The sequence below is a fragment of the Oryzias latipes genome, chromosome 15 (assembly GCF_053564925.1).
Source record: "Oryzias latipes strain Hd-rR chromosome 15, Olatipes_Hd-rR_3.1".
Lineage (NCBI taxonomy): Eukaryota > Metazoa > Chordata > Actinopteri > Beloniformes > Adrianichthyidae > Oryzias > Oryzias latipes.
Genome location: NC_136251.1, coordinates 28,774,040 through 28,798,246, shown reverse-complemented (window position 1 = coordinate 28,798,246; position 24,207 = coordinate 28,774,040). Strand labels below are relative to the sequence as shown.

General features: G+C 42.8%; 2 protein-coding genes and 1 long non-coding RNA gene across 10 annotated transcripts in view; 2 read left to right on the top strand and 1 right to left on the bottom strand.

Annotated features, from left to right (window-relative positions):
* Nucleotides 1–306: 306 nt before the first annotated feature.
* Nucleotides 307–6,548, top strand: nolc1 (nucleolar and coiled-body phosphoprotein 1). Of its 8 annotated transcripts, XM_078931390.1 has the most exons (14): nt 307–469; nt 681–736; nt 2,291–2,439; nt 2,508–2,614; nt 2,695–2,809; nt 2,896–3,111; nt 3,375–3,494; nt 3,568–3,654; nt 3,757–4,086; nt 4,282–4,377; nt 4,648–5,376; nt 5,486–5,616; nt 5,694–5,777; nt 5,856–6,548. In XM_078931390.1, exons 1-14 carry the CDS (start codon nt 359–361, stop codon nt 6,012–6,014), a joined length of 2,490 nt encoding a protein of 829 aa, XP_078787516.1. In that variant the 5' UTR covers nt 307–358; the 3' UTR covers nt 6,015–6,548. The 8 variants fall into 8 exon arrangements, with proteins under 8 accessions (XP_078787516.1, XP_078787513.1, XP_078787512.1 ...); XM_078931387.1 differs by having other exon boundaries at nt 4,282–5,376; XM_078931386.1 differs by having other exon boundaries at nt 3,757–4,119; nt 4,162–5,376.
* A 3,246-nt stretch (nt 6,549–9,794) lies between these two features.
* micu1 (mitochondrial calcium uptake 1) overlaps nt 9,795–24,207 on the bottom strand; it is a 36,151-nt gene continuing 21,738 nt past the window's right edge. The window contains exons 6-12 of the mRNA XM_023962943.2: nt 19,618–19,732; nt 16,861–16,943; nt 16,539–16,739; nt 15,535–15,672; nt 13,203–13,311; nt 11,968–12,057; nt 9,795–10,336 (exon numbers count right to left, since the gene is read on the bottom strand). Of these exons, the coding sequence (XP_023818711.1) occupies nt 10,176–10,336; nt 11,968–12,057; nt 13,203–13,311; nt 15,535–15,672; nt 16,539–16,739; nt 16,861–16,943; nt 19,618–19,732 (897 nt within the window). The 3' untranslated portion in view covers nt 9,795–10,175. The remainder of the gene's footprint in view (nt 10,337–11,967; nt 12,058–13,202; nt 13,312–15,534; nt 15,673–16,538; nt 16,740–16,860; nt 16,944–19,617; nt 19,733–24,207) is intronic.
* On the top strand, nt 22,906–23,162 carry LOC144984049 (uncharacterized). Its single transcript, XR_013647669.1, has 2 exons — nt 22,906–23,042; nt 23,080–23,162. It is a non-coding gene; the product is annotated as an uncharacterized LOC144984049 (long non-coding RNA).

The following is a 24,207-nucleotide window of genomic DNA, read 5'->3' as shown; positions in this document are numbered from 1 at the left end:
TTTTCATTTAAATATAATAGTAAATTTAAAAAAAACTGACATTTCAAATAAAAAAGTCTAGTTTAAAAATACTTTATATACAGAGCTCCCACTCAGTCCCGGCTTTTAGGAATCTACATTTTTCTATTTTCCCCGAATGGTTAGTTGTATAAATATATATGACTCCTTATAAATTGTTTTTAGAAAATAAAATTGAAAAATATCAGCAACGATCAAATATTATCAAAACATTAGACTTTTTCTCGGTTTTGATAATTCAAGTCGAAGTTGATCATCTCTTTTTCAAGACTCGCGTCTTCGCGAAGCGCATGCGCAATTGGAAGTAGGATTCTTTTTTTCCAGAAGGAGCGTGGTGAAGATGGCGGCGCAGGGCTCAGTGCCCAGTGATCTTTATAAATGCGTTTATTCTTTTCTTTTGGAGAATAAGTTCACCAAAGCGGCGCAGCAGTTCCTGAAACAGACTAAAGTCGTAAGTAGCTCAGGTGTCTGCCTGTTGGTGCTGTCTACTTCTTGGTACTTACTGAGACTGCGCAGTGCCGGTAAAGAGAAAAAATAGCACGTGTTGAGTCGCCAGCACTCACATGTTCGCGATTCTGCGCGTTTTTCATGGCAACAACCGACAGTAGTAACGCTTGAATTGTGTTTTTCAGTCAATCTTTTTCTACTTTTCTCCTTTACAGAACCCTCTGGACAAAAATGAGGAGAGTCTAGAAAATATTTACAACTTCTGGGTCAAGTAAGTTTTGGAATGATATGCCGGACACTTAACCAATAATAATAATTTAAGGTTTAATCATAGCAAACCTTTTCTGAAATATTAAATTATTAAAGGTAATGGAATTTATACATATGACAAGAAAATGCAAACATTTTACAGTAAATTGACTGTAATTGCCTCACTTGTACTAAGAAATTGAGGAGGAAAACATTTTTTTTGGCCTTCAGTGTTTTTTTTTAAGGTCCCCCCCCCCCTGTTCTCTGATTCAAATGTGTCCCAGCAGGTTTTCATCAGTCTAGTTGTACTGACAGTCTTTTCATGGTTTTCCAGCTCATAAGTTCTCTAAATACAACCAGAACCCTTAAAATAAAACATCCCCCCCCAAAAAGTTGATCAGCGATTAATTAGCTGTAATTAAAAATCCATTCATTATTGCTTCATATTTTAATTGAAAGTCTAACTTTGAGGCATGTTGAATGTTGTTTTCTTGCAGCCGGTCGGAGCAAAACGTAAAATAACAGACTCCTGTTGAACTTAACAGCAACCACAAAAGAAGAAAATTTAAAAAAGGGAACAAAACCTCCCAAAAAAACAGGACTAGGGGTTCTGGGATAACATATTACTATGACCAAAGGTGGAAATAGTTTTACTTTTCATGAATTTAGGTGAGGTGAAATGTAGGCAAATCATCTTATGACTCATATTGTTTACAAAAAAAATAACAATTTTCCTACAAATAGAATATTTTCCAAGTATTAATAAAACGTAAAAAAGGAAGTCAAGTAATGTTTCACCTGAAATTACATTAATTAATTAAAGCCTAAAAGCTTCAGCTGTTTTTCTAATTGTGTTGGGCAACAGTAAAAAATCCTCCCAAAGGCGTAAATATGCATTCATAAAACAAACGATGTATTGTTTTTATATTTATATCTAAAAAAACATAGTTGTTTTCATTCTTGCCTCAGCTTTTCAGTGCCGCTTTATGTCAGATTCAAAGACCAAAAAAAAAACAATAGACAAACATGAATACATGAACTATTAAGTGGAAAGCAAGGATGTGTAATAAAAACGTCAAGAGTTTATGAAAAATATAAGAATAAAGCCTTATTATTAGCACAGCGGCGTACTTAACCCAGTCTGTGTGGGATTGTCCAATCAGCTGTGGGGCAGAGCTCCTTGCTGCCTGCGCTGTAATTGAACAAGAAATATGCAAAATACAGAGAAAGCGAACGTCAATAAGGAACGAAAAACCGCAGAAACTCTCCAAAATGATGTCCGTCTGCCTAAAGCAGTTTCTGCCTGCAGAATCGGAACCAAAACCGCGTTATTGGGCTGAAAACCACCCGATCTGGCAACGCTGTCAGCTGGAGGCTTCTCCTTATTCTGCTGTTCCACTGTCACCTCCTGTTTACTGAAAGTGCTTCCATGTCATCCATCTGTCACTTTATTCAAACGTAGCAGAGATGAGGAAGGAACGATGCACGAATGCGTTTATGGCAGTCGTATATAACGAGGCAAAGCTTGGTTAGTGCTTCATAAATCAACTGAATTGACCGTAATTGCCCTGTAAAGGTCACCTGACGCCAAAAAACGGAAACTGCCTCCGACTGAGCCAAACGGTCCGGCTGCCAAGAAGGCAAAAAGCGCAGCAGAAAGCTCCAGCAGTGAAGAGTCGAGCAGCGACGATGAAGATGAAGCACAGCGGAGCAAAACGGCTGCAGGTACTGCAAGAAGAAGCTGAAGCTTTCCCGCCCGTCTCAGGTTTCTTCATGTTTAGTTTTCATTTCAGCCGTCAAAGCTGTGCCGGCTAAAGCTGTGCCGGGCAAAGCTACCAAAGCTGCATCAAGCAGCAGTGAAGACTCCAGTGACTCTGAGGAGGAAAAGGCTCCTGCAAAGGTCAGAGGAACTCACTCATTCAACCTTCCAGCTAGATTTTCACACATTTCGTTCATGTTTGGGTTTTGTAATTCACACAGGCGCCTTTGAAAGCAGCACCTGTGGCTGCAGCTGCAGGCCGGAAGAAGGACAGCAGCTCCAGCAGCGAAGACTCCGACTCTGAAGACGAAGCGCCAGCCAAAGCTCCAGCGCCAAGTTAGTCCCCAACGCTGTGATTGACGTGCTTATCATAAGTCAGGAGGAGTATTTATTCATAAACCTGGTTCGTGTCCAAACGACAGAAGCAGGTCCGGGTGCTGTGACCAAACCCAAAGCTGCCCAGAAGAAGCAGGAGAGCAGCAGCGAAGACTCCTCTGACTCTGAAGAGGAGCCGCCGCCGAAACCCAAGACTGCGGCAAAACCAGCCCCCCCGAAGAAGGCCGCGGCCGCCGCTGAATCCAGCAGCGAGGACTCTTCCTCAGAGGACGAAGCTCCTCCCACTAGAAAGCCTAAAGCAGGTGTGTTATGCTGAGGTTTTGCTGTTTTCACCTCTTCTTCCTAAACTGTTGGGAGTCTTCCGGATTGGAGGGAAGCTGATGACCTCCAACAGTCCGTCCTGTTTGTTTGGACCCCCTCCCCTGCAGGTTCTGACCAAACGCAAGGCTCGGGGCTCGATCCGGACCAAATTAATTAAAAATGAAGCAAACTGGGTCTGGACCGGTGGGCTCTTCCGGCCTGAGCACTCCCTTACGTTTCAGTAAAACAGATCTTGTTTCGTCAGGAGCGTACAGTGCCGTCCCGCCTCCAGCTTCCATCCAGAAAACCGCAGCAAAGTCCAGCAAAGCCGAGGACAGCGACTCTTCAGACAGCAGCGATGATGATGATGATGATAAAGCTGCAGGTAAGCTGCTCCTTCCTCTCTTTAGCTGTCATTCTTTCTGGTTCCGTCTCTTAACGGTGTGGACGGGTTGCAGGAAAACCCGCTCAGGCAAAGGCGGCAAATGCAAAACCTGCAGCCAAGCCTGCAGCAAAGACGCAGGAGTCCAGCTCCGAGAGCTCCGGTAACTAAAGAACCGCATACTTCCAGCTCCAAGCAGAGCTGAACTTCTAAGCCTCTCTTCATCCACATTTCTGCTCTTTTTCTTTGATCTTCATGTTTTTAGAGAGCAGCTCAGAAGATGAAGCCCCAGCCAAAGTTGCAACCAAACCTGCAACCACAAAGACGACTGCAGCTCCTGCTAAGGCCCCGGCCAAGGAGAAAGCAGCTGCAGCAGGGGAGAGCAGCTCTGACTCCTCCTCTGAGGAAGAGGAGCAGTCTGTTAAAACTAAAGCTGGAGCTAAGAAAGCTACACCTGCAGCTAAACCTGCAACTCCTGCAGCTAAACCTGCTGCAAAGACACCAGCCAAGGAAGAAAGCAGCTCAGATTCTGACTCTTCCTCTGAGGAAGAGGAGCCGCCAGTTAAAACTAAGGCTGGAGCTAAGAAAGCTACACCTGCAGCTAAACCTGCAACTCCTGCAGCTAAACCTGCAACTCCTGCAGCTAAACCTGCAACTCCTGCAGCTAAACCTGCTGCAAAGACACCAGCCAAGGAAGAAAGCAGCTCAGATTCTGACTCTTCCTCAGAGGAAGAGGAGCCGCCAGTTAAAACTAAGGCTGGAGCTAAGAAAGCTACACCTGCAGCTAAACCTGCAGCAAAGAAAGAAAGCAGCTCAGACTCTTCTTCTTCTGAGGAGGAGCAGCCTGCAAAATCTAAGGCCAAAAATGCAACTCCTGCATCAAAACCTGCAACTCCTGCAGGAAAACCTGCAACCAAGGCTGCAGCTAAACCTGCTGCAAAGACACCAGCCAAGGAAGAAAGCAGCTCAGATTCTGACTCTTCATCAGAAGAGGAGCAGCCTGCAAAATCTAAAGCTAAAAAAGCAACTCCTGCAGGAAAACCTGCAACCAAGGCTGCAGCTAAGGAAGATGGCAGCTCAGATTCTGACTCTTCTTCTGAGGAAGAGGAGCAGCCTGTGAAATCGAAGGCTAAAAATGCTACACCTGCATCAAAACCTGCAACTCCTGCAGCAAAGCCTGCAGCCAAGGCTGCAACAAAAGAAGAGAGCAGCTCAGACTCTTCTGAGGAAGAGGAGCCGCCTGTTAAAACTAAGGCTGGAGCTAAGAAAGCTACACCTGTAACAAAGCCTGCAACTCCTGCAGCAAAGACACCAGCCAAGGAAGAAAGTAGCTCAGACTCTTCTTCTGAGGAGGAGCAGCAGCCTGCAAAATCAAAGGCCAAACCTGCAACTCCTGCAGCTAAACTTGCTGCAAAGACACCAGCCAAGGAAGATAGCAGCTCAGATTCTGACTCTTCATCAGAAGAGGAGCAGCCTGCAAAATCTAAGGCTAAAAATGCAACACCTGCATCAAAGCCTTCAGTCCAACAAGCTTCAGCAACAAAGAAATCTGGTCCTGCAGCCAAGAAAGTCCCTGCAGCTTCCACAAAACCTGGAGGAGAGAGCAGCTCCTCAGGCAGCTCCGACTCTGAGGAGGAGACCGCCAAACCCGCAGTCACCAACGGCAAGGCGGCGACTCCCAAGCCGGGCCCAGCGGCTGCAAAAGCTGCCAAGTCATCATCCAGTGACAGCAGCTCTGAGGAGGAAGAGGCGAAAGCTCCAGCTGTAACCCCCAAAACAACCCCCACTGCAAAGCCCAGGGAGAGCAGCAGCTCCTCAGAGAGTTCAGACGAAGAGGAAGCGGCACCGAAAGCCGCCACCGCCCCCAACACCCCCACTGCAAACGGTGAGTTTCAGCCTGCAAGGCCTGATGGGAAAGACCACACCGTGCAGGTTTACGCTGTGGCGCTTTAGTGTTCACAGCAAACAGTAAATACTTTGGTTTCATTGTGCAGCTGCAAGTGGGAAGAGAAAAAAAGGTGAAGAGTCATCATCGGAAGAGGAAGAAGAAGAAACCAAATTAAAGACGCCCAAAAACAAAAAGGCAGCAACCACACCACAGACTTTCCCGAAGGCAAATAAGAAGGTAAGATCTGCACTAAATGCACCGAAAAGCTGCTTTTTTGTCCATTTTTATTGAATATAATTGACTCTCCCTTTCAGTCTTCAAACGTTCCTTTCCGTAGAATCGTAGAGGAGCGCGTGGAAGTGGATCCACGCCTGGCAGATAACTCTTTCGACGCGAAGGTAAAGTCCAACCGTCTCGGCAGCACTTTATTTTGAAGGAGGGACTTCCTGTCATGCGTCCTCCTCTTGCATTTCCAGCGCGGCTCCAACGGGGACTGGGGCCAAAAAGCCAACGAGGTGCTGAGGTTCACCAAAGGCAAATCGTTCCGCCACGAAAAGACGAAAAAGAAGAGGGGGAGCTACCGCGGCGGCGCCATCTCCACCTCCGTCAACTCCATCAAGTTTGAAAGCGACTGAGCGGCTTCCCGCCCGGGAAAGTTTGACCTCAGAAGGGTCGGGTTGGAACTGTGAGCAGTCAAAGTTCATGTGTTGTTCAACATTATGGCCACTAGGTGGCTTCAGGCCGCCGGGTTCAACGCATTTCCTCTAAAAATATAAAAAAAATATTTTTTTTTTTTTACACATGAGCCACCCACTTCCATGTTTTGTCTTGTAACTTTGAGAAAATGCTTGATTTTTATCCTTTAATTTCACTTTTCCTGTCTAATGAGATCAACTGTATTGTATTATGGGATGTTTTGGGCCCTTTTTCTCTTCCTATATACTGTTATTAATCAAGCAGAACGGTCTATTTCACTGTCAAGTTGAATTCCTTTCTAGCATTAGGACCTCAGACTTGTGTTGACATCGTTAGGCTAGAGCGCCCTCCTCTGTTCAACAGTGGGACTGCATTTGTGCAAACAGCTAAAGGCCTTTTTTTTTCTATCTACAATGACTCAACTGTACTTTTTATTTTAAGAAATGTAAATAAAGATTGAATCCTGTTGTTCAGAGGTGAGTTTGTTTGGCTTTAAATGTTTTTTGAGGCAGGAAAATATAATAATTACTAAAACAGAAAACATGACATTACCATGAGTTAGGAATATTATTTACATGAGTGTCTCTTCTATTTGGTCTGAATTTTAATATGTAAATGTATTACTAATGAATGAGAGGAAGCAATTTTCATTAATTTTATATTTAATACCTGAAAATGAAGACCATAAAATCTTTGATCATGGCGATAACAGGTATTTCCACTATTTGCAGTGATGAACAGCTTGACAGCGACGTCTCCTCACTAACCTCATGATGTGGTTCTGAGGGGTTCGTTTCTTCTGTCCGGTCACTTGGGGGTCCGATCATCCAGTCGCACCTTCAGCGGGTTCCAGACGTCCTCTATGGGGTTCAGGTCAAAGGTCAACATGACCCACTTCCTGAAGTCCAGCTGTGACTATTCTGGTAGCATTTGGTGGAGCGTTATCATCCATAACAGAAAGTTGGGGATGTTTTAGGGGAATTGGGGGACAGAGACGGTTCTATGGTGTCTCTGAGATAAAAACGTGCAGCGACTGGACTTACAAGAACCAAATGGGTTTGGTGACTGGTTCACGGGAAGACTTACAGGTAAAAATCATCTTTTAAGAACCACTGAATGTTGAAATTGACGTCACATGGAAACGATTTTTCTTATAAATTTTTTGGTTCTGCCATAAGTCACTGACGGTGAAACCACCATAATGTTGAAAGCTCAAAAGTGTCTATCACCACAATACAATTACCAACCTATCCTGAGAATCTGTTAAGTGTTTTTTCGCCATATCCATAAATCATTGAGAGTAGTGTATATCTGGGGAGAACAAGATATTTTTTAAACAACTTTGGGTCTAAAGCTGAAACTATTCTTGCCAGCAGGTGGCAGTGTTGCAGCTCTGCTGCAAAAGAACAGAAAGTAGTTTTGAACATTTATTCTGATTGGAGAACTCAGAAATGATCTGCTTCACAGTTCCTCCGTCAAACGAAGCACCAAAAGCAGATGGTTCTGTTTCTCCCACACAGCATGAGTCAGCATTTCCACGGAGTGATGCTGTTAAACGGCATGCAGATGGAATGAAACACGGTGGGGTCAGGATCCAAATGAAAGCGTCTTCTGCAGAGTGCGTGCTTGTGCTTCAGGTGACGTGACCCTGCACAGGTATTAAAGTGGTTGTGCTTCACACGTTTTGCTCTCCTGAGGTCTTGTTACCGGCGTGTTTCTGCTGTGACAAGGAGACTCCTCTGAAGTTCTCATTAAAACAAACATCCAGACAGATTCCCTTTTGGGAATTTCCATTTGCAGAACATTTTCCAGTGCGTCACTGAAAAACGTTGACAGCTTCAGCGGCTCCACGCTCTGACTAAATGTCAGAAAAAACCTGAAAATTCTGACAAAAACCTGCTTAAAGCCCCACTTCCGTCATGCTTTGATCTATTTTCAAACCAGTGGTATTTTAAATATGGTTTTGCTGTTTTAAGATTAAATTAAAAAAGAAAACCTGTTGTTTTATAGGACATAGTTTCTGCAGAACGGCAGGAGTTGATCAGAAGTTCACCTCCGAGTTGTGGGCGGGATCATTGGCCAAAAGCAACCCCCGACCCCCTTCCCCATCGCTGAGAGCAAACGGCATTTTTTTCATCTGCTCCTGATTCACAACGATTTGAAAAAAGAAAAACTCAGAAATGAAATTTTAAGCTTGATTTTTTGATATACGTCCTCCATCATCAGAACGCATTAAAAAGACCATTTTCATGGGAGTGGGTCTTTAAAGGAGTGAAGTGATCAATTTTTTATTGACTTAGCCCAACACGGCAACAACAGAACTGCAAGAAATAAGATAAAAGTTCTATAAATGTGAAAATTTTTCTTTAAAAATACAGGCAAAAAATCTGAAATGAAATTCTTATTTTAAGAAAGAAAAATCTATTTTTCTTAAACTAAGACTATTTTGAAAAAATATTATTTTTCCTCTAAGATAAGACAATTTTCTTTAAAACAGGGGTCTTTTTTACTTTCTTATGTTACGTTGTGGGTCAAACTGACCCGTTTTAAAATGTGTTTTCGACTTTGAAACTTCTGTCAGAATTATTTAGTGTCATCAACACATAAAATAAAAACGGTTCAGTTCCCCTTTTTGTAATTCATGTAGAAGCAACCATCAAAGCTCAGAAACATGACAGACTTTTCCGGCGAAAAGACGCCACGGACGACCCGGGAGGGCAGCCGGCAGTCACTCCAAACGCAGCCCCCCCACACTCAAGCCTGACAAGCAAACCCCCTTTGAGCCCTGCAGCAGCGCTAAGCAAGCAGAGAATCCAGACAGCGGCGTTCGGTTTATTCAGGTGAGACGCAGACGCTGAAATGTGTCAGGCGGAGAAAGTTGGAAAGTTGACGCGACTTTTCATCATTCGTCTTTAACGGCAGGTGTGAGCTTGCAGCAGAGCATGCTGGGAATGCTGATGAGGGGGTCCCGAGCTCCTGACTGTCAGTCGTAATATGGGCCAGAGAGGGTTGGCTCGCCGACGCAGCGGCGTGAGGGGGAGGGGGGGTGCAGGACAATCTTTTAATGTGCAGCAGAGGGCTGCCCATCCCGTCCATTTCAATGAGAAAAAACTGCTGACCACTTTTCCACACATGCATGTTTGTCAGCAGCAGCAGCAGCAGCAGCGCCTGTCCCATAAAGATGGCTTCCCTCTGCTAAAATATACAGACCCCCTCCCATGGAAATCATGTTTTTAGTGATTCTGATTGTAGTGATTTTGATGTTCTTGTGGCTTGGAGGCCATGTATAAAGAATATTTCTGCGAATTTTTTAAATAAAAATAATGTTAATAAGTAGCATAGGAAAAAGAAAAACGCAGTTTGGAGAAAAATATTTTTTCTTTGACGTAGAAAATACGATGGACGGTTTTCCTTGTCTGAGCGGGAATCTGGCTCAGAACGGCACCAGTAATGTTAGGTTTGGGGGTGGGAGGGGATGGAAGCTGGCGTGTAAACAGATACCTCTCAACAAAGGGGAGGGGAAGAGGGGGCGGGACTGCTCCACGCTGACGTTCTCTCAGCTCAGAGGTGAATTTCTAATGAATATTACAACAACCATTCCTAGAAAATAACTCTGTTATTTAGGCTACAATTGGCCTCAACATAATTAATTTTAAAATAGATCAAAATAAGTTGTAAAAACACAAAAGATAACAGTTTGGAAACTGAAGCTGCAGGAGTTTTTACGTTAATAAAACACCTTTAATAGAGGATTTTTAAGCATCTTTTAAAGTGTTTCAGTGACCAATAATTAGCGTACAAACAGTGAATATTGCAAAAAAAGACGAGCATCCAAGCGTGAGCCACAGAAGCTGAGGGGGGAGGAGGGGGGTCATGGACTGAAAGCTTCTCTTTCTGTCACGCTGAGTTTGATGAGATGACAGCAGGAAATCAAACGAGTGCTGTTTCAGCATTTTCAGTCTCTGCTGATGAGGATTCCTCAAATACCCATAATGCTTTGCTGCACACACCCCGCTCAGCCCAAACTGCTGAGCGTGCTGCAGCTTCAGTCATTCCGATGCGTGCGGTGATGGCTGCGGCGTTTCCGGGTGCCGCCTCCATTATGTCTTGGGCGAGGCGAAGTCCCAGGCCGTGTCCTGGGCGCACTTCCACATGGCGCGCACCAGCCGCGTGAAGCCCATGTCCTTGGGTTTCTCCAGCCCCCGCATCAGCCGCTGCTTCATTATGGCGATGAACTCCTTATTGCTGAGCTCGCCGTTCCCTGAGGAGGACAGACGGCGGGAGGAAATGGGGGGAGGGGCGGGGGTAATAAGATCATGAAGAAACTTGGAATTTGGTATCAATTTGTTTTCAACTTACAAAGGTTTTGTCTGTATGGATTTTTTCTTCAAAATACACAAAGATGATGTCAAAAGTATTCGTTACTTGAAGCAAACGTTTGACATCGGGTGTTCAGACTAATTCCACGTCGAGAGGAGACTAAAATCCTGCTGACATGCAGACGGGGTCAAACTGAGAAAGTAGGGCGCTCTGGTGGGTTCCAGCTATAAGACGCTCCTGTGCAGCCGATCCGCTTCCACGCTGCGTCTGAATTTCACTCCAGTGAAAAAGTGATTGAGCACAACAGCAAATCCACCACAAAGTGTTTGGCAAAAATTGACGGAGGGGGTCAGCAGTCTGCAGTTACAGAGCTCCAAACCAAATTTAGCCTCCAGATGAACTCCAGAGCGGTTCATAGTGTTTTATGGAATGTATGGTTCGTCATGCAAACATCACCTCAGACAGTCTGATGGAGCGGTTTAAACGGGAACGTTCCTGTCCGAGTGCTGCTGGTTTTTGGGATGTCCGGGGCTCCGTGGAGGGTCGTACAGGAGTGGCTGAATCCTAACGTGAGCTCAGGTGAGTCGTGCAGCTCCCTTCAGGCTCCACCTCAAAGGACGTCATGAAAATGGAACGTACCATTGTCGTGCGTGTGGTGAGTGAATCGTAATTGTAAGGATGATTGCAGTTACAAGGGGGGCGGTTACAGGTGACGTACGATGCCTTTACCCCACACTCAGGCTGTTAGTCAGGTGGAAGTATGCGTACTGGCTCCTTACTGACCGGGTGCAAAAACTGCAGGAACGTGGTGTGCAGGTTTAAGGCAAGTGCTCGTAGGATGCCCACACACGCTATGCTGTGATCGTCTAATTTCCTCATTTCTAATGCTACGGTGACACGAGGCTCAGGAACGATTGTTCAATTGAGCACGTTCACTGAAAAGCCTATGTGGTGCGTGGAAAGGCGTGTTTCGGGCCTCCACATTCAAAGCGATTGCATTCCAGCACCACTAAGCATGGCTTCTAAGTACAAAACGATCCGCCATTCAACGCGTGTCGAAAGTTAAACCAGTTGAACTTTGACCAATCAGGGACTCACAGTTGCTAGTGACACATTTCAAAATACGGAATCGTTTGAAAATTGATCATGGAGGAAAAATGAGTGACACCAAGTCTCTCGTACATGGTAATAAAACTCTGAAGGATTTGTTTCGCTTCGACATTTCACACCAACTGTAGGTGGCGGACATGTGCTAGAGCGGTGTGAAAGTCCGGTGTGAGTCCCGTTTGCTAAAAGCGCGTTCAGGAATCTGTGCTTGGCGCATTCGTAAACATGCAAAACACGTTCTAGGATCATTTTAAGAATCTGGGCTCAGGAGGATCTTCTGACTGTTCCAAGAGGTTTTCAACAACTCCAAGTTTGCCTCCTCGCCGTTTCATCACGACTACACACAAGGATGCAGCTTCAAATGGCCGGGCGGTGTCAGATTAAGTCGTTGTGAAGGATGAAAAGGCAGATGAACAAATATTTCTCAAAGCACTTGGCAGCGAGTGAGGGGCGGAGCTTCCTTACCATCGCAGTCGAACAGCGCAAACACCACGTTGCAGACGTGGTCGGACAGCTCCACCTTGGCCACTGTGCGAGCCACTTGCTTCATGGTAGCTGAGAGACAGAAGGAAGGAGGAGGCTGGGAGTGAGCACTGAAAGGCTCCATGCAGACAACACTGTGTACAAGTCAAAGTGTCTTGGATCATTATTTAAAAAATGTTTTAAAAAGCTTTGCGTTCGCTGAAGAGGAGCTGAAAGGAGGTGAAGGAGGAGCAGATGGTCTCACCACATGGAGCTGAGAAGAAGATTTTAATGAGCAAAACTAAAAACATAAACATGTTAGATTTATTATCCATCCCTGAACGTTCACCAGGAGCTAAAAGGAGTAAAATGTTGAAGAAAGACAAAGAAAATAATCAGGTGATGGTAAAAGAAAGAGTTAAATGATGGCGAGAAGCTCATTAATGCTTCGATGGAAATGTGCTGAGAGGCTGTGAAACCACTGGACTCCGGAGCAACATGAAGGAGATCAAAGGAAACCAAAAAAAAAAAAAACTCCTTTTCTGGACGACAACAACAAGAATCCAAAGAATTTACAGAAGCCTGGCAGCTCTCCAAGAAGCCTGAAGGTCTGAGTAAACATGAAAACTAATCATGGAAAGAAGCACCTCAGGATGGAGCCTGCTGTTCCATCAGTGAAGACAACCCATGCAGAAGCACCAAACCAGTGATGTTAAGAGGAAGCAGATTCATTTGAGTTCATTTTTACTACTGATTATACTCCAGTCTTTTGTTTTTTGTTGACTTAAACTGCCTTTTTGGAGTAAACAAAATCAAGAGTAAAGGCTGAAATATGACAAAAACCTCAACAAAGCAGGCGGTGCTGCACACTTGACTGGATACTGCATTGATGCTATACAGCATAAGAACCACAAAGACTAGGATTAAGATGACTTTCAGTAAAAAGAAAAACGAAATATTTATATATTTTAAATTCAGAGGCCAGTGATTGTAATGTTTTGCTCCCGTGTTGATTGTTAATAAGAAAGCAGCAGAAATCTGTCTTTGTGGCGTTTTGGAGCAGAAGAACGGCCGTTAAACGATGGGCCATGGCGGTCCTCGTGTCAGTGAGCATCGTGTTCTCCTGCCGGCTGCTGCTGCTGGTAGTCGATAGGCGTTTGGTTGTCTGCGTGTAAAAGGCTTCACAGAGGAGTCGTTAGGACGACAGCCAGAAGGTTAGAGGAGGAGTTTGGGTTCACCTTTGTCGATTGAAGCTCCAGCCATGTGGTAGAAGCTCAGAGCTGTGTCCACGTCGTTCACGTTCTTTAAGAAAGTAAAAAAGTTCTCCACCTCCTCAAATGTGATTCCCTGGTCAAGACAGGAAAAAAAAAACAGTTTAGGGATGGGATGGCTACTGAAACTCAAGTTGGTACTGGTACCAACGTATTGGGTATGACTAGTATCAGATAAAAATGTGGATGTTGCTGCTTCGTTTTGTTTCAGACATGTCAATCACTTGAATTTTATTCAGTTTTGCTGCACAATTCTAGCCAATCATTTGAGCTCTGTAGCAATTGTGGGCGGTTTCATATAGGAATGGGTGAGGTGAAAAGTGTACAAGATGGTGGATTAGAGTGACGCCGTCGCGGCGATGACATGTTAAATGCTTGCTTCAGTGAAATGGAGATGCCGCGCTGCAGTCAGACGGTCAGAAAGAATAAAGTAAAGCATGTCAGGCACATTTAAGCGGTCTCCTCCATCGTGTGACGCTGCTTCACCATACTTCAATATTTCAATAATAAGAGTGTTTTTTCCCCCGTTTTTGAACCATTGGTTTGAGTCCTGTTTATCAGGGATGTCCTGATTCGATCCGTAAATTGGGTCCGGATGTCATATGCCGATCAGGCATCAGATATTTATTTTATTCATTTTATGATCAGCGCTAAATATTTATTGTCGCAAAGCGCAGAAGAATACGAGACCGGTTTGAGAAGGAGACGCACAAAAGCAGTTCGGTAAAGTTAGCGAAATATTCCCAGATTTGGATTTGCAGGCTCAGTAACTCTTTTCATAAACGTTTAAAACTGACAGCAAACGTTTCTATTGGTTTGTCTTTTAAAGACAAACCTTTTAAAGGCCTTTCAACAGAAAAAGGATCGAGTTTTTGTTCCTTTTAAATGAAAATTGCTCTCTCCGAGCTCTCAACAGAGAGACGGCGGTGAGACGGCCACCAAGAGACCGTCTACAAAGTGCACCCTCCAGGAAAAAGCGATTAAAAGAGAAATCGATAAAAAAATAAAATAAATAAATGGTTAAACTGATATGAGCTAGTAACCATCATCACATTCATGCTCCTACAGCGATTTTAAAAGAAAGTCATTAAGACCTTTTAATGGAAACATAAATCACATATGGTCAGAAAATGTTTTAGACTAAACTTTCTCACATGACTAATTATCACCTATTTTTAGACAAATAGTTATTTTTTGTTAATAGTTGCACTAATTTAACTGGATTTTTAAAGCTACTTCACAGATGTGGTCTGTTAAAGTGATAATTGTTTAAAGAAGGTTATTGACATAAAAATCAGGGATTTTTATGCTACAAACGTGTCAGATCGGATCTTGGTCCTCTGAATCAGATCGAGACCCCCAAAAAAACCTGGCGAGGACATCCCTACCGTCTAGGCACCGGAGCCGTTTCTAAAGTAAAGGATGAAGTCCAAACAGTACCCATCCCGAGTGAAAACCCGTCAGGAAAACTGCAGCGTGTCATTTTGACAAGCAATAAAAGTCTGGAGGAAATCTGCGGAGATTTTTGACACACGCGAATGAAAAAGTGTCATGAATGATCAGAGAGGGGAAAGCGCTCGCACAGGTATACCTGACAAACACGGTCGCTATCGTACGTTTCACTGAGCGCGCTACAAATTAAGAAGCAGCAGCTGGTTACTGTCAGAGGTTCATGTTTACATTACAGAAGCAGGGAGAAGAGCGAAGCAGTGATGCTTATTGCAGTGTCAGCGACACCCCAGCTTTCAGATTTTTCCTAAACGGAACCGCAGCAGAGCAACATTTCATTTCATTTCATTTCATTTCAGGGCTGAACCGTCAAACTGGTTCATCACAGCTCCGCTGACATCTGCGGCGCTTTAATGTAAAATCAATTATGATGCGACTGTTACAGACTTGGAATTGAAACCAATCAAATTGGAGCTGTTTTTGGGGCGGGGATGTCCATGGGAGTTACTTCAGTCTGCTGAGCGAATGGGCTCATTACTGCAAAGCAGAACCACCAGGAGACCGCAGCGCCTCAAAGAACTGGCAGGGAAATGCGGAGGGCAGATTTAGATGCAGAAAATCCTCCTTTTTTAAGCGGAAAGGGACAAGATGAAGGCTGGTAGAAAGAAGGAGGACTACACTCCTTCCAGATCAGCTTAATGTGAACCGAAAGAAAACTGATTAAAAACAAGTTTAATCAACGAGTCCAGTTACTTATTTTTCCACACTCGTTGCCTTTATATTTGATATACCACCTCATTTGTTTTTGCATTTCATTAAAAGCCTGGCGTGACCAGAAATGCAGAAGTACCTGTGCGTCCTTAAACATTTTCTTCAAGCCCTTCTGCATCTGCTTGAGTTTGCGAGACTGGACGCCGCTGTAGGCCAGCAGCATGCCGCCAAACTGCCTCTCCGAGATCCTGCCGTCCACGGGGTCGTTCCTTTCAAACTGCAGAGAGCAGATGAAGAGACAGAAGGCTGAGCGACGGCGCACGACGAGACGCAGAAACTACAGCCGAGTCGTGCTTGAAGCTTTCGATTCGTCTGTAACAATACATCTGTGAGCAAATCTCTGTTTAAATGGGAAAGTTGCTGAAAACATAACAATTTATGTAAACAATTCCTTTAGTCTGAACACAGAAAAAAAATCATAAAAAAAGGCTAAACTGGCAAAAAAATATAAATGTATGTATTCAAAAGGGCTGTAACGAGTATCTGAATATTCAGATATTCGAGTACAAATTGTTGGCGTTTTGCTGATTTGCGATCTTTATAAATCTAGTAAAGATACACTTCAGACAAAAAACACTTGGTCTGACGTTTGCATTTGTCGGATTTGTAAATAAAATCGGGTCAGAGTGACGATCTCTTCTCACAGTGGCCTTTTTCCCCCCTATGGCGTCATAAAGAAAGGGTCTATTCATGCAGCACTGTTACTGTGACTCCGCCCACCTGTTTAAATACTGCCACTATTCTACGTCAGCCATCATGAACGGGCGATATAAAAGAATGAACCGTAACCGTAACAACTGCTGTGATTTGAAAGTGCTGCCGGTGACGGGTAGGTAGGGTGAATTTATGAAGTTGGTTAAATAATAAGCAAGCGAGGTCAGATTAAACCCAGAATTTTTCTTTCTGCTCTGTCAAATGTCAATATAAGACAAAAAAATAATAAAAAATAAAATAAAAAAACACTACAGCAAAAAGAAACTTTAGTTCATAAAAAACTTTGAAACATTTCATTTATTCAATATTCTTTCTGCTTTAACTTTAGTCTTACTGCAGATGAAACAGCAGACTTTTCTCCACCTTTACCTCTAATTTCAGCACATCATGCTGCAGCTTTCTCTGAAACTCCAGGAAGCTGCCGATGGTGAGTTTTCCCTTCAGGTCTTCTCCAAAGAAGTATGTGGTGAGAGCGGAGCTGCAGCCGGCGGTCTTCAGCGTGTTTCCGGTGGTGGAGCGGTCGCGGTGCCGCATGCCCATGCTGGTCTGGGATCGAATGATGCTCTGGACCTGCAGAAGAAAGATGCGCTTCAGTGAATCATAAATGTAAAAACTTTACCAAAAAACTACAACTATGGCGGCTTCTGGGCCTCTTTTTGATGAGTTTTTAGGTGATTTGTATCCTTCTAACCTGTTCAAACTCTTCCAGGTCCACCTCTCCATCGCCGTTCAGGTCGAACATCTTAAAGGCAATCTCAAAGTTCCTCTGGGGAGCTGAACATCACAGAACACAAACCGTGCAGACAGAAACATTCTTGAATCAATCCATCACAAAAAGAAAACCCGCTGCAGTGAATCGACCCCTCGACAGCTTAAGAATTCAGCCCTGAGCCGGTCATTACGCGTTTACTGCGCTCCAATTTCAGACCTCTCTCTGCAGGGAATAAGCTAAAGCCTCAAACAGGCTCAATAATGATGCCGGAGACAAAAACAACAAGAACTACAAAGTGAAGCCCGCACCTCCGCCGCCACAGCCGCCGTGCTTCACAGGATCAAAGAAAGTCTGACAGGATTCGTTTTTGCCCAACATTCAAATTCCCTTTTTTCTGCTAAAAAAGATGTTTTTAAAAATCTTTTTATATACAGGAAATATTGTATTTGATAACAAATTCATAAAGAACATTTTCATACAATGGCATTTAAGAACAGCTCCGATCATCTTTTGATCTATTTTTAAAATGCTCTTTTAATTATGATTATGTTGTTTTTAGCCTATATGAAAAAACCAGTGAACCTAGACATTCACCTCTGATGTGTGGGTGGGACAGCTGGCTCAGAGTAAGCCTGCCCCCACTTCCCGTCACCCATCTGTTTACACGCTCTGCCCCTCACACCCCAAACCTAACATTTGGGGTGCAATAAAAACGGCGAGCAACGTCAGAGCAATCCATCTGTACGGTTTAGATCCAGATTCCAGCTCGGATGAGGAAAACAAAGACGAGCAGAGACCGCTGCTACATTTAATCATCTGCTCCTGATTCACAACAATTTGAATACAGAAACACTCAGAAATGCTACTTTAGGCTTCATTTTCTTCTTATATGCCCTCCATGATTAGAAAAATGCAACAAGAACATGTTAAAAACATCATTTTTTGTTGGAGTGGGTCTTTTAAAATGATGCAAAGAGAGACCAAGGATGAAGCAAATGGAGATAAATGTTTGCAGGGTAATGTCTAAATACAGACTCCTGGAGATGACAGCAGGGATCCACTGGCTTTTGATTTTCTTCTGCAGCTGGAAACCTTCATTTGCTGCCAAAGCACAGACTGAAGTACATAGCAGTAATTCTTCTGGGTTGAGGAATATTTCTATGATAGAAGTGATCAGACGTTGGCAGGACTGAAGACTGGATTTTTCTGCATTCATTTTCACCGTTGAGCTTTGAGCTCCATTCTTCATATTTGTTTTTAACAAAGCAGCTCTTGGCTGCCAACGACTTAACCAGACCTCTGAGGCTGCCCTCCATGCGCCCGGACCTGAAGGATGACGGCACCTTCTGACCTGGATGCCAGATGGTGTGTTTTACACAACCATCAGGGAAGTCTTTGGAAACGAATAGCACCAGGAAAAAACCAAACAGGAACTTGGCAGGTGAGTGACTGAACCATCTGTCTGTCCACAACAATCCAGGCTTTTTAAATTAAACATTTCAAACAGAATGGAGACAGATTTTAAAGCCAGATTTATCCAAAAGGCTGAACAAAAAACCCTCCACAAAAAGAGGAGTTTAAAAAAACTGTTGATATGTTTGATGTGAATTCAAAATAAATAATAAACTAGAATCATATCTGAAAAATGGGTGTCTATTTCTCGGTTCCTCTTTCACTGTTTCGATCATTTTGTGGTGCAGTTTTACATGCTTTTTTTTTCCAACAGTGCATTGTGTTCTTAGTCCTGATTGGCCGGAGACCTTGTCAATCAATCTCCTCTGTGGTGTGTCTCCTGTGCAGAATGCATTCAGCTTGCCAAACCTACATAAATCTACATCGTTGTCAGATCTTTGCTTTATTCTATAACTACACTTGTTTGAAATTTAGCTTTTTACACAACAGAGAAAAGTGTGAAAATGTTGTTGTCTGTCTGACTAAAGTGTATAAATTGTGTAGTGAGGAGTTTTTCTGCCTTAAAACATCTATAATTCTACTTTGTGGATTTCTCCTTTTGCGGGTTATTTTTAGAACTCAACTCCTGCAATAAGAGAGGAACCACTGTCATCTAAATTCTAAAAAAATGTAACTATAAGTACATCTGATAAAAACGAAAAAAATCACATTTTTCAAATATTTTGAGCAAATGAAAAAATGCCGTTTGTAAAGGTTGTGGTTGTTACGTACAAACTACAACGACAGACACGAGCTCTCTGCTCCATCCTGATGAATCCAATTGTAGACAAATAGATCCACAAACGTCTTTGTTTTCCTCGTCCGAGCTGGAATCTGGATCTAACATAGCTCGCCATTTTATTGCGCCACTAATGTTAGCTGGGGCGGTAAGCTATCGGGAGAGAACGTAAAGAGAGTTAGAGAAATCAGCGCAGGCCAAGTCCTTGCCAACGTTCCCGCCCACAACTCAGGGGTGAATTTATTATGAACTTCTGCTGCTCTGCAGATACTATGTCCCAGGAAATGACAGGTTTTTGGGATTTTGGCAAAAAAAAAAAGGCTTAATTTTAAATAAAAGACCACTGGGGGCACTTTGAAGACAGACCAAAGAATAATCAGAAACATGGAAACGCCTTTTTCCAAAACACCTCAACAGTCCAGCTAATTTATTTTATTTTAATCCCTGTAGTTTATGGAGCTCCAAATGAGAGGAAAGGACTGTTTTTAATCGAATACAGGATTTATAGAAAGACAATGACAGCAGTTATGTTTGAAGTTTCTTACTGGACAGCACAGTGGTGAGGAAGATGTAGTCGGAGAAGGAGATGAGGCCGCACTCTCCCAGGCTGTAAAATATACTGTCCTCGTCCGCAAACCTCTCCCTCTCGTGGGCAATTTTCTGCTCATTCAGACCGAAACGGCAAAAAAAGACAAAGTTATGGCATTAGAGACGCTCATGTTTATGGCCACAGAACAGACAGCTTCAAGTCTCTTAATGAGTGCGTCTCAGATTTAAGGCATTAGTAGATTGTGGTCAACAGTGAAACACCGTCATAAAATGCAAAGTGAACGGATTAGTCATGACAATACCCATCATGCAATACTGCATGCACATGACACCATGACGGCAGGTTTGGATGGAAACCATTTGTTTGTCATTAGTTCAGCTAGAAAACACGTTTTCACCAAGGTTGTATTGACAGCGTGAAATTGACAAACAGAACAGAAAACGTCACAACAGACTGTAAGACACACACCGTTACTTCAGTGTGACTGAAACACAACCCAATGCCTTCAAATTAGAGCACATTTTCCTGCCTGTACAAACATGAACGCCAACGTGAAAATTCACAGCGCTGCACAAAAGTCGCTTATTAGACATGCAGAGAAGACACAAAAAGGACAGACTGAAAAGACAGCGTCCCGTTGGGAGGACGCTCCACCAAACAGATGGACAGAGCATGCCCAGAGGTGGAAGGGGGGGCGGAGCCTGGTCAGAGTTACCTCCGTCTGCAAAGGGGTCCATTTGAGAGGAGGAGGAGGAGGGAGGAGAAAAAAACTGTTAGAGAACATCAGGCCCTCTGCCGTCTTAAGCAGGGCCTTACAATGACAAAAACAGATGCACACAGCAGACAGAAACGCTCCCAAACAAACCGGAGGAGGCCGCTCACGTTTAAGACGTCATTTGTCTCTTTCACCCGCAGTTACCACAGAAAACAGGTTCTCAAAACTATGGATTGAAAAAACGGTGATGTCTTACTTTTTGACAAATGTTTTTAGGAGAAAATCCTGTGAAGGACACGAATGAAGGCAAAAACATGGGGGCACATCTTCCAAAAACGCTTAAAACAACTTTGACATGTTTCCCATAGGACAGACTTTCTACCCATCACACAGATCTCACAAGCCAAAGATTAGAATGTCAAAAGAAGCCATTGGTGCTGAAACATTCCTTGAAATGTTTAGTAAAGCGACAGAAAAGACATTTTAGATCCTTCCTACCAGTTGAAAAAGATAGAAAAGGGTTGACACTTGAAGAGGTAAAGGGCTTGCATGCCGTTGCATGGACAGAAGTGCAGATAAAAGAAGAGAAACAGGATTGTTTACATCATTGACTGTATCTGAGAATTGGAGTGGGCGGTCCCCGTCATCCCATTAAAAATGGCTTACATCCAGCTCCAACCACATAAAGTCAATTGAGTCACCTTTTTTTTTTGCAATACAATTTTTTTGCGTCATTATGCTGGAGCCAGACGACTTCAATAAGCAGGGATTGGTCTTTAGTCATTCTGAGTCATTGTTTTCATGGTAAACACTCTCGCCAATCAGAAGTGAGTTTCATGGAAGTCCACACCCCTACTTCATGTAAGCGGCTACACAAAATCTGTCAAACACTTGAAGCATCTGATTGGTCAGTTTATAACTTGAATAACTTTTTTTTTTCAATAATAATAATGGGCCCGGTGTAAACTTGTATAACTTGTGCTACAGAAAAAATAAATAAATCAGGATTATCAAGAACATGTTAAAAAACGGTATCAGTGCAAGAATATATACTCTGACAAATAGATCGACTGAGTTACAGCTGTTTATTTGGCTATAGATGTCTATGGGATTTGGACTTCTTGGAGCCTCTGGAACTCCCTGTTTAGAATGTGAGGGGGCGGGGTTACTTAGTCCAGTTCCCATTTACAGTCAATGGTTTTTTATCCAAAAGTAATGAGAGGAGAGACTACTGAAACTAAGCAAATTAAGGATAACCAAAACCCGCCAAGAAAACTCAGATGTGCTTAACTGTCTTATCTCAATGAACAAGAAAGCAGCATTCACTTCCTCTATACAGATACTGTAGTTACACTGTCATTTTAATGACAGGAGCTACATTAGAAATAACATCTGTTCTTTATGCCCAAATTGAGGAGGAAGCACAAAATTACCAGCACCTTGGAAAGAAACCAACTAAGTTTAACAGCTAGGAGAGGAACCAGACAACACAACCACCTGATTTCACTATAGATACTGTCAGAGTGAATCAAATCAAACGTTTACCTTAAACATCCGTTGACTAAAAGAGTATTTCTTTCTTTTAACTCAGTATCCCAATAAGTATGGATTCTAAAAATGACCAGTGTTCTCTTCCATTCACTGAGAGCCATCATATTGACATGGATGAGAAAGAAGAAGACAAAGTGTTCTCCAAGCTGCCCTGAGTGATATTTATTGCCCTTTGCCCAAAAAATTCAGTGGCTCATCCTCTTGTGTACTGATGTTTTAGAAACAGAACCTTAGCTCTAAAGAATCCTCTAAACAGCACAAACAGGGACAAAATATAGATTATATCTATGCAAAATCACTTCATGCATCACTTAAGCTTCTTATCAACCGTTTTCATCAGTAATGATAGATCCACTGTAAAGGAGGTGATTCCTAAATACCCTGCTGCTATAATTAATCTAATCTTCTACCCCAGAGCGAACAGAAATGAACAACTTTTTTTTTTTACCACATTTAGTTTTTTTTCCCCACAAGGTAGTTGCTGCTAAAATTTCGTTGTACTTGTAAAATGACAATAAAGCTATAATTTTCTATTCTATTTTATTTTATGGTGGCACCTACAAAACACTGATAGTAAAATGCATTAAAAGTTCAGGACTATAGAACCAATCTTTGCTGGTTGGTCTCAAATGCAGAAGAAAATCTGTTGTCCCCACCGTGTTTGTCAAATGTCGCCTATGTTGAGGTCATGACCATCAGCTGCATCGCGATAACGAACTGAGCAGAAACTTTGAATTGACAGAGCTGCAGGCTCAGTTAGAGGTCAGACACGGGATAATCACACCTCTGCACAAGGCTAAAGAGCAGCAGATCCTCAGGACAATTTTTCAGGCACAAGACAAAAATCCAAAAATCGAATAGTCTAACCCAGTCAGGATTTTACATGTAGATGATAAATCTATTTCTATAGCGACTATATAAGGGTTAAAACTTTCACATCAATATAAAGACCTAAAGAAGTGTTCCAGCTTGTCTTTTCCTTAATGATTAAAATGTTTTTAAATTCTAATTAAACAAAACGTCAGTAAATAGCAACCACTCTGCTATACACACACACAACACTACAATCAAGTGCTAACAAATTTGCCACTTTTACCAACATGAACTGAATCTGTAACTCAAATAGAGACGGAGAGGAGAATTTACTGACTTCTGTTACAGTTCTGTTACAGTATTGCTGCTGACAGACAGGTTAGTGTGAGTTTAAACAGAAGAGTAGAAGCTCATCTACTTTCCTGCAGATTTTCATGGAAGGGTCCAAAAACAGAACATGCATATTAGGGATGCCACAACTCTCAGTTTAAACCCAAACAACATGTCTCACCATTGAACCGGAACGTGCTTCTCTACTGCATTCCAGCATGTTTACGTTAAATGTTTACGCCATGCTAAAATTAAAAATGTATTATTTATTGTTTTATTAAATTACACCAGGCGTTGTATAAGCCAACTGAAGAGTTTTATTTCATTGTTACTTGGTTATTATAAAAAAAATGATTTTTCTGAATTTTTAGTTGTTAGTTTTTGCTTCTTTAAAACAGTAAACATTTATCACACTGAAATAAAACCTCTGCACAAAAGATACAAACTGGCACATTCATGTCCGAGGTCATGTGAGAATGGACAGACTGTTTAGAGATGACAGAAGAGCAATAAATCTAAAATAACAACCAATGTAGAACCTCAGCAGCTACTTCACTCAACTATGAAAACAAATCTGAGGCTACAATTCAACAGATTTTGATTTGCCCAGCAGATATTTGACACCTAACTATTAAATGAGCATAGACTAAACCCATCGGGGTCCTGCCGACTCACCAAGGTGTCTCCACTCAATATTAGCTACCTCTGTCAGGAAAATGCTGCATCATCCAAAGCTCAGATCTTCTCAAACACGTGAATGAGCTTATTCTACTCTAATGGCCTCCGCAGTCCCCAGATTTCAGACCAACAGCACACCTTTGGGATCTGGGGGAGCAGGAGGTTTACATCATGATGTGCAGCCAGCAAATCTGCAGCAACTGCATGATGCAACGATGTCAATATGGATCAAAATCTCCAGGGAATATTTCCAACACTCTGTTGAATCTGTGCCATGATAATAATAAAGGAAGACGGCTCTAAGGGCAAAAGGGGGCAACAATGTACGTGCAAGGCAATCCCAAGAAAGTGACAGGTGTATTTACATAATCTTATCAGCCAATTGCTGTTTGAGGACAGCCAAGATGCTGACGTTGCATCCAGAACTATTTTGAAGTTAAAAAAACATGTAAGGGGGAAAAACAACTACAATGCAGTCAGAGCTGCTCACCACAGTGT

Bases quoted from the DNA above. Each gene is read 5' to 3' on its own strand.
- nolc1 (XM_011484665.4), top strand. From the start codon at position 359: ATGGCGGCGCAGGGCTCAGTGCCCAGTGATCTTTATAAATGCGTTTAT. The intron at 737-2,290 runs GTAAGTTTTGGA...TGCCCTGTAAAG, and splicing joins ATTTACAACTTCTGGGTCAA to GTCACCTGACGCCAAAAAAC. The intron at 3,112-3,374 runs GTGTGTTATGCT...TTGTTTCGTCAG, and splicing joins CACTAGAAAGCCTAAAGCAG to GAGCGTACAGTGCCGTCCCG.